Source organism: Choristoneura fumiferana, chromosome 3, assembly GCF_025370935.1.
Source record: "Choristoneura fumiferana chromosome 3, NRCan_CFum_1, whole genome shotgun sequence".
Taxonomy (NCBI): Eukaryota; Metazoa; Arthropoda; class Insecta; order Lepidoptera; family Tortricidae; genus Choristoneura; species Choristoneura fumiferana.
Window position 1 is genome coordinate 15,344,255 of NC_133474.1, and position 9,428 is coordinate 15,353,682.

General features: G+C 40.4%; 1 protein-coding gene across 1 annotated transcript; it reads left to right on the plus strand.

Moving 5' to 3' along the window:
• Positions 1-3,607: 3,607 nt before the first annotated feature.
• Positions 3,608-5,190, plus strand: LOC141426240 (uncharacterized). The gene is made up of 2 exons (XM_074085090.1): positions 3,608-3,939; positions 4,927-5,190. Exons 1-2 carry the CDS (start codon positions 3,701-3,703, stop codon positions 5,153-5,155), a joined length of 468 nt encoding a protein of 155 aa, XP_073941191.1. The 5' UTR covers positions 3,608-3,700; the 3' UTR covers positions 5,156-5,190.
• The last annotated feature ends 4,238 nt before the right edge of the window (positions 5,191-9,428 follow it).

Below are 9,428 nucleotides of genomic sequence, written 5' to 3' on the forward strand. Positions count from 1 at the left end.
TACTTAGCACCAGCTGCTTTTATTAACTACTTGCTAACTTAGACCAGCTGCTTTTATAGACCAACTTGATAATTAGAAACAGTTGCCTTATAGACCACTTACTAACTTAGAGTAGCTGGCTTTAATAGACGCACTTGCTAATCTGGACCAAGCCTTTCTTATAGACCACTTATACTTAAGACCAGTTTGCTTTTTTTAGACCACTTGCCTTAGACCAGTTTGCCTTATAAACACTTGCTACTTAGACCAGCTGCTTTTTAGACGCACATGCTACATAGACAAGTGCTTTTTTAGACGAAGTGAGACTAACCCAATTACAACTCCGTGAGCTCTAAAAATACCTTCCGATTTTAGAAGCATGTTCGGGTTTTGACGATGAAACGCGATCGTGATATGCTGTTGTTGTTCTGTTATTCAAAACGTTGCAAAACTTTTCAAAGTTAACGTTAAAAAGTTATTAGAATAACCATCAGTAAAAAATTAACCTTAACTGTAATAATATACACGTTTCTTTATCTTTTTTCCTAGTTTTTAACACAATATAACTTTTTTGTCATGAATACAAATAAAACAAAATCAGCATTTTCGAATAGAGGGCAATCGCGAATTTTAAACATCTTGACTAGATACTTCCATCCCAGCCTAATATACGTCCCACTGCTGGTTCACAGCAACGGCCCCAGTGCGGGTTGGGAACTTCACAAGCACCATTGAATTGCTTCTCAGGTTTTGTGCGGGTTTCCTCACGATGTTTTCCTTCACCGTAAAGCTCGTCGTAAATTTCAAATTTAATTCCGCACATGAATTTCGTAAAACTGAGAGGTGCGAGCTGGGGTTTGAACCCACGATCCTCTGCTTGAGAGGCGATAGGTCAAACCACTAGGCCACCACGGCTTTTATTTTACTTTTACACGGATTAGATACTTGCCTGATTACAATAATTACTTACTTATTCACGTATCTACCTATATGTTCACGGCGAACCTCCTTAAAGTGGGCAAGTATCAGGGGCTTTTATTGACTCCGCGTGCACGCAAGCTACCCTCAAATCACCTAATTGATTCGGGCCGCGGCCCGCGGGGGCTGTTCGCGATCTAGTCACCGCCGAGCTTGTTAATTCTGTGAGCCAATGCGCTGAGGCACGCGATCCGCCGTTACTCAATTAATATGATGATTGTTTGTTTTGTTTTATACTAAAAAAGTAGTTAAGTACCTACTAAGAACGGCTGGTGAATACCCAAAATTTCTGGCTTATCATGTTAGTATAGTGCGTAGCTCTTCAACCGCGTTCGTCAGAAAGGGCAGCAGTAGTTGCACCTAAGCGTCAAAGGAAGTTAAAGAGAATTGCGGTCATTTACAGTCGAACAAATTTAATCATGACCCAGGGTGGAACCTTTTGATAATCGATTTCACTATGATTTCCTATCGATTTCCTAGACAAAAGTATGAGATGTCAACACAACATAGCAGAAAGGTTCACCAGGTAATGATCCAATTTATTCGACTGTACATAATAGGTATGTAGTACCTATCCCTTTCCTTCTATAATATAATAGTACCTGGGCGACCGAGCTTTGCTCGGGCTGAAACTCGGTAACAAGCGTTTTCCCAAAAATAAGACCAAGCCAGATCGATTTTTCATCCCCGAAAACAAAATTTCATCGAAATAGTTGGAGTCGTTTCCGAAATCCCCGAAATATATATACCTAATAGGTAGGTAGTTCATATCGTGCAAATTTATTGCCCCTGAACATTAATTATGATAATTCAAAGATAGAATTACTTGACAAGTTGGCGTTTTTAGGATTTATTATTGACGAAAATTTAAATTGGAAACATCATATTGTACGTCATGCGAGAACTCAATATAAGAATTTGTTATGTCAACCTCTCAGAGGTCAACCTCCTAGTCATACCTATATTTATAAGATTTTTTTTAATAATATGTTTAGGTATACGCCTCTATAATGACTTGCCAAATGAAATTAACTTAGTAAATATAAAATATTTAAAAACTAGACTTACTAAATGGCTTAATGAATGTTGTTTTTACAGTAACACTTTTGCAGAATTACGGATGATTTTCTGCTATCATTTGCACACTCGCTTGCAGGTTTAGTACGCATACCCTAACATAATTTACCTAAGACCTGTAAGTAACCGTATTCTTGCAAATAAATTATTTCTATTTCTATTCCTAGATATGTACAAGAATTGCTTCTTTAAAGGTATTAGATAGATAGATATAGCTAGATTTCGTTTTCTGTTTTTCTTCTTGTAGCATAGTTATGCTAAACATTCATACTAGAAGGAAAGGGATAGGTACTTCCAATTGATCCCATTTAATTCATGCATTTTGCTCAATTTTTAACTCCTGTTACTTACTTCATGGATTCACAGTTCCATAACAAAATGAGAAGTACCTAGCCTGCTTCGGTACCACGGCCGTCCTTGATAAAATCAAAATAATTTTTATTGGATGGATAAGAAATTAATTATGAAATTAAACTATAGATACTTAGGTACATTCACATACGAAGTCTGCTGGAACTCTAGCTTTTTCTGCAAACATATGGCGTTTTTTTAAAGGGCATATGCTACACGTTCGCTATATATGTACTCTGTGGCTATATATACCTACTCTAACTAGTTCTGGTTTACCGTGCTTGTTGTGTCTTGTAGGTTTTATTTAGGGTATTTATTTTAGAAAAGAGATTCAGGGCGGCTCGCTAGTATCAAGATTAGATCATGATCTGTTTACGCAAGGAAATAAAGAATAGGAGCAGGAGTTCTTAAGAAGCAAGTTGGTTTTAAGCGCGCCCTGTAACCGCCATAAATCGGCCGTCCAGAATTTACGAGGGCCCTCCGCAAATCGGTTTATATTTTCGATAAATAAAATTGGCGCGGGTTTTGCGAGGTAAGCAGAGGCCGTTAGGAGCGCGTCGCCGCCGCCAGCTGCCGCGTGCACATAAACCCGACTACCCTCGCGTTTTCTTGCTGACAATTTTTTCCTGCCCCGGTCATTACACAGCTGGGCCCCGAGACAAAACGGCGAATCGTTTAAGCCCTCTCCGGAGACCGTCCAATTTTATTGTGTGTACCTAGTCGAAATTGATATGCCGCGTGAGTGCCTGTCGGCAGGGCGCGCCTGACGGACCCGCGCCGGACCATTTGCCGCCTCGCGACTTTTACATAAAACCAACAAGTTTGTAGACTGCAGGAATGAAATGTATAGCCCAAAATTATGACTTAGATCGCAGTGGATGTACAGTCAAGGAATCTGAATCGCTTACCAGGGTGGAACCTTTTCATAATCAATCTTGCTATGATTTCTTTGGCAGATGTATGCTGTATTCTTGGTCTTAGGATGTATGGATGTCCAAATGACAGCAGTAACACAAAGGTTCCACCCTGGTACGCGATTCGATTTCTTTGACTGTATAAAATTAGTAATCAAGGTTAGTCTGGAATTCACCTCCACAAACACACAAAAAAAGTTGAATTTAAATCAACAAAACCTTTTTAGATACTTTATATCAGAATAACTATCACTATAAAGCCAACTATAAAGCAGCCTGAATACGTCCACCTTTGACGCCACGTGCCACATTGACGCCACACTTCAATCACTTAAATGTCACTCCTATCCAAATTTCGTAAAGTACAATGATCACTTTCATCGTCCAATTTTAGTTTAGCAATGCCTAGCCCTAGCCAAACCGAGTGGGACACAACAGCGGTCCTGGGTGTGCTGGTGGCGTTTGTTTTGCCGTTGTCGCTGCTGCTGCCTGACTTCTCGGTGTGGGACGTGGTGCCGAAGGTGCGGGTCACTCGGCTGCACATCCTCAGCCAGCACTTTACCTGGGCCCAAATGAATGCAGCTGCCGTTACCGCGCTAGTGCTCCTGTTTTGTTTTTATCTCGAGTTGCGACGGCGAAGGTGAGTTTTGGTCATGTTTTGGTCGAATAACTTTGAGATTGAAAGTTGCAAACTTTCGCTTTTTTTTGGGTTCCGTACCCAAAGGGTGCCAACGGAACCCTATTACTGACACTTCACTGTCTGTCTGTCTGTCCGTCCGTCAGTCACAGGGCTCTATCTCTTTAGACACTTGAAATTTTCACAGATTATGTATTACTATGGCCGCTATAACAACAAATACTAAAAACAGAATAAAATAAATATTTAATGGGCGCTCCCATACAGAAAACGTGATTGTTTTGCCGTTTTTTGCTTGATATTAAAAACGGCAAGAGGTAGACGCTAGAAATATTCACAGAATCTTTAGTTGTATATCTAATCACTTTAGAAATAAAGAATTGAATTAAAATAAAATATTTAAGGGGCTCACATACAACTAACTTGATTTTTTTGCCGTTTTTTTGCTAATGTCTAATGTTGTATAGATAAGTACCTAATGGTACGGAACCCTTCGTGCGCGAGTCCGACTCGCACTTGGCAGGTTTTTTATAATATGTATTAGTGGGATGTTTCGTATCTACGTGTCTGCATTGGTTGGTTATACATACCTACCTACCTGTTTCCGCTCCAATAGGTACTGTTTAAAGCAGCGGTAAATAGATTAAGTACTTACATTATGGGCTTTTTGGAATCCTTAAATTTTTAGGGTTGCGCATTGTCACCCTGCTGAAGAAATTATACATAGGGACCAAAAGAAAGAAAACTCAACTACAGCTACCTACTAGAGTATATTTACAAAAGTACTATCTATCTAAGAAACGTTGTGTTCGGTTTTCCATTAATGTAATTTAATTAAAATTCACACATTGGTAATATTCTTACCACCTTACTTTTCTGAGTAAATGCCTACATAAATCTACGCTATTTATATTAAATAAATACATAAACCAATAAACTTACGATTAGAATCGATATTTATCTCGACTTAAACCAATTTCTTTTTTTTAGGCTAGACGAATTAGTTGATAGCGTGATGTCAGTAAGCCAGGCGACAGACACCGCTATGGAGATGGAGAAAGACCGTCAGACTGCAGCGCTACGCGCATGCGTGGAACTCCTCGACTCCTCTGCGACGCACTATGAGAACCTCGTGCTTCTGCGCGACGAGCTGCGCGTGCGCGACTTCATGGTCAAACAACACCCTCCTACCATCGAGATCAGTTCCTCCAATATATAAGCGTAGGGCATAAGAATATAAAGATTTCTACTTGTCGAACGACAATGATTTCATCAACATAATTTATCCTCGTAACTCCTGACTTTCCATAACACAGGTACAGTCACTAGTACCAATATCTGATACAACAATCGTGCATACATATCTGATACGACTCTATTTCTAGGGCCGGAAGGACGTGTCAGATATTTTAGCACGCTCCGCTGTGGCAGATATTAATGCTGGTGACTGTACAATACAGAGTTGTACAGGCTGAGTTGAGAATTCCCAGTTTTGTGGTTTTGGACATTAAGGGACTGTTTCACCATCCCCTGATTAGCGTTAACCGATGGTTAAATGTGATGCCGTCTCTGTCTATTCGGACAAAACACATAGAGACGGCATCACACGTAACCGCCAGTTAACACTAATCAATGGATGGTGAAACAGCCCCTAAGTCAATAAATTTGAAGTTATCATTATATCGATAAATGTGTATTCCACGTATTCGGCAGTTATTCTTGCAGTTGATTTGTACTTCACAAATTATGCGGGGACTTGGTTTGGACTTTTCCTATACTTATGGTGTGGTAAAGATAACCTTTAGATGCGAAACACGTGCATCTATCAGCTACATTCACATTATTCTAATTTGTGGTAGTTTAGATTGTATGTTGTCAATCCTTCGTCGTGTCGCGAGTCACCACATGTTTGTTATAGTCCTATAACTACCTAATACACCTTGATTTAAACTTGTAATGACCGTGTCTTTTTGTGTGAAAGTCATCTGGGTTTCACTTCATCACTTCTAATTATTATTTATTCTTATGCCTAGGGCCCGCGCTCTTATCATCTTATCATACTAAATTAAATTCATAACGTAGCGAAGCAATTTATACTTTGGGGACGTCTTGAAAAAGAGTCACATAAAAAAAATGACGAGTCCTGTTATTGCCGTTTTAAACCTTAAAATAAAATATAAAAAGTTTGTTTGTTACCGCATCACGTATAAACCGCTGAACCGATTTAGATGAAATTCAGTATACAGATAGTTTAAGTCCCGGGGAAGAACATAACGGGGAAATTGCATAGTTCCCACGGGACAGCGATAAAAGAATTCTACGCGGACGGAGTCGCGGCTAACGGCTAGTAAAATATTTTACTAGCCGATGGATGGGATGATGGGATGATTATATATATTTTAGGCTAAATTAGCCTCAAAGAAGCTCGGCGTGCTCAACAGATCGAGACAGTATTTCACTTCGGCCCACCGCCTCCAGCTTTATAAGGCGCAGGTTCGCCCACATATGGAATACTGCTCTCATCTGTGGGCAGGGGCTCCCCAGTACCAGCTTCTCCCTCTGGACCGCATACAACGGAGAGCGACTCGAATAGTCGGCTGCCAACGAGTTTCCGATCGACTTGACTCTTTGGCGCTGCGAAGAGATGTAGCTTCACTGTGCATCCTCTATCGCATGTACAACGGGAGTGCTCCGACGGGTTGATCCCTGCCGCATCCTTTCGCCACCGACCTACGCGACAACACTTCCATCCTCACCATTTAGATGGTTGGCGGTCCTCTACTGTGCGTTTTTCCAGAAATTTCCTGCCTCGCACAGCAAAACTCTGGAATGAGCTATCGGCTGCGGTATTCCCGGACCGCTATGACCTTCAAGTTTTCAAGAAAAGAGCGTACTCCTACCTTAAAGGCCGGCAACGCACTTGTGACTCTTCTGGTGTTGCAGGTGTCCATGGGCGACGGTAATCGCTTACCATCAGGCGATCCGCCTGCTCGTTTGCCCCCTATACCATAAAAAAAAAAAGCCTATATACGTCCCACTGCTGGGCACAGGCCTTCTCTCAGAATGAGAGGGTTTGGGCCGTAGTTCCCACGCGGTCCCAGTGCGCATTGGGAACGTCACACATACCATTGAATTGCTTCGCAGGGTTGTGCAGGTTTCCTTACGATGTTTTCCTTCACCGTAAAGCTGGTGGTAAATTTCAAATGTAATTCCGCACATGAATTTCGAAAAACTCAGAGGTGCGCGCCGGGGTTTGAGCCCACGATCCTCTGCTTGAGAGGCCACAGGTCAAACCACTCAGCCACTACGGCTTAGTAAAATATAAATTAAATTAATTTTCTGTCGTTTTGCTATACCTAGTGGGATAAGATATATATTGTAGGTACACCAACTGCTTTTTAAACTAAAGTAATTTAACCAAAGCACCTACAAGCTTACTCAGTTGAGAGCACCATTTTGAGGGTTCCGTACCTCAGAAGGAAAAAACCGGCCAAGAGCGTGTCGGACACGCCCAAAATAGGGTTCCGTAGCCATTACGAAAAATTTCGTATTTTATACGGAATCTTCCAAGTTTAGGTATATTTTATACTTACAAACTATTTACTTATAAACTACTAATAATTCTCAAGCAAACTTAGCCGTTGTAAGTATAGTTTTCCTTGAAAGTTTGATATACTTACCTACTTACTCCTGAATTTTTTAAAAAATTTCCACCCGCCGGTTTAGATTTTAGAGGGAGGGGGGGACGCTCGATTTTAATTTAAATTTGCACTTTCAAGTTGAATAATATTTCGCAAACATATCACTGAATCGAAAAATCGTCTTAGCAAACCCCTAATGGTTTTAAGAGACCAATCCAAAAAATCACCCCCACTTTACGTCTATGGGAGGTACCCTAAAAAAATTTTTTTTTGGTTTTTTATTGTACCATTTTGTTGGCATAATTTACAAAATTACAGCTTTCTAGCATTGATAGTCCCTGAGCAAAGCCGCGCACGGACGGACAGACAGACAGACAGACAGACATGGCGAAACTATAAGGGTTCCGTTTTTGCCATTTTGGCTCCGGAACCCTTATAGGATCACTTTTTGTCCCGGATACCCGTAAAAGTAACAAATTTGGAGTTGAAATAAAAAAACAAAAGACTCCAAAAAACCAATCACTTTTTGTCTGTCTGTCTGTCAAGACCCTTTTTCTCAGGAACCCGTGGTAGTATTAAAACCTACAGGCACAGAGTATTATAATAGTACTAACGTACAGGCTACAGGGTACTTCCCATGAACTCAGAATCTTAAAATTTGTTACGAAGCAACGTCTTATAGCACAGATAAAGGAAAAATCGCGAAAAGCGTAAATTTTTAGTTACATCATATAATAAAAATATTTTTAATAATTTGTACGGAACCCCGGTGTGCGAGTCCGACTCGCACTTGGCCGGTTTTTAAGTACACACCGACTCTAGTGCTTACGATTACATCGTTAAGAGGACCACTGTGGAGGAATTCGATTTTTATTCAACGCTCTCAGAGCTAGAAGTGTTCATTAGAGTGTACTGGGGTCCCGCGGGACATTGTCGACGCGAAAAAACCAATCTGGAGCCGGCAATTATGGCAAATGACCTAATTAGGCGCCGGTGCGCTCTGCCACCGCAAGATTTTTCACCGCGCCGTACTTTGCGGTGTTTCACGAGAATGGCCTTTTAATAAGCGGTGAATGATAGTTGCTCGGTCAGTTTGCTTTGAATTAAGTCTCGCGAGGATGCGGGAAAAAAGCGGTTTCAATGTTGGTGGTATTTGCATACTATTCACTTACCTATTTAGTATTGTATCTGTGCTACTGACGCCTCAATATAATATTTTTACTCTTTTTAGGTAGTTAAGTATTGTCGTGCTTGCAAAACTTTGGCGTTTGGTTTACGACATAGTTAGGCGTTAATTCGCGACCGAATAAAAGTCGGGTGTAGTCGCGAGTCGCAAATTTGTCGCGGCAAGGTTAGGTTTTCTTTCTGTTTAGGTTTTCTAGCTCAGAAATGTATGCAGTGTGAAATTGAACTTTTAAAATGGTTTTGAAACCCAATTCAGTTTTGATTTTTTCACTCACTAATGATCCAACTTAATTATATACAATATCATCACCATCTAGACTTGTATATACTTACGTTGAAGTGCTGGGCACAAGCCTCCTCTCAGAAGGAGAGGCTTGTGCCGTAGTTCCCACGTGGGCCCAGTGCGGATTGGTATCTACATGTAGGTACCAACTTGTGTATAATAGGTGAACACTCCTAAACACCATAATAAAACATGAATTTATGGATATTGATATAATTATTGCGAATTGAGTTAGTCCTTTTTTACGATAAGTAGATAGTTCTAGTAAATCAAAAACCATTTCGAGACAAGTGCTTTTCTCTGTATTTATTTTATTTAAATTTACTGTTACCTAATTAATTTATTGCCGTAAAAATATACCATGACCTTTATTATTAACTTGA

Excerpts from the sequence above, each read along its gene's own strand:
- LOC141426240 (XM_074085090.1), top strand. The coding sequence starts at position 3,701 with ATGCCTAGCCCTAGCCAAACCGAGTGGGACACAACAGCGGTCCTGGGT. Across the intron at positions 3,940-4,926 it reads CTCGAGTTGCGACGGCGAAG|GCTAGACGAATTAGTTGATA; the intron begins GTGAGTTTTGGT and ends TCTTTTTTTTAG.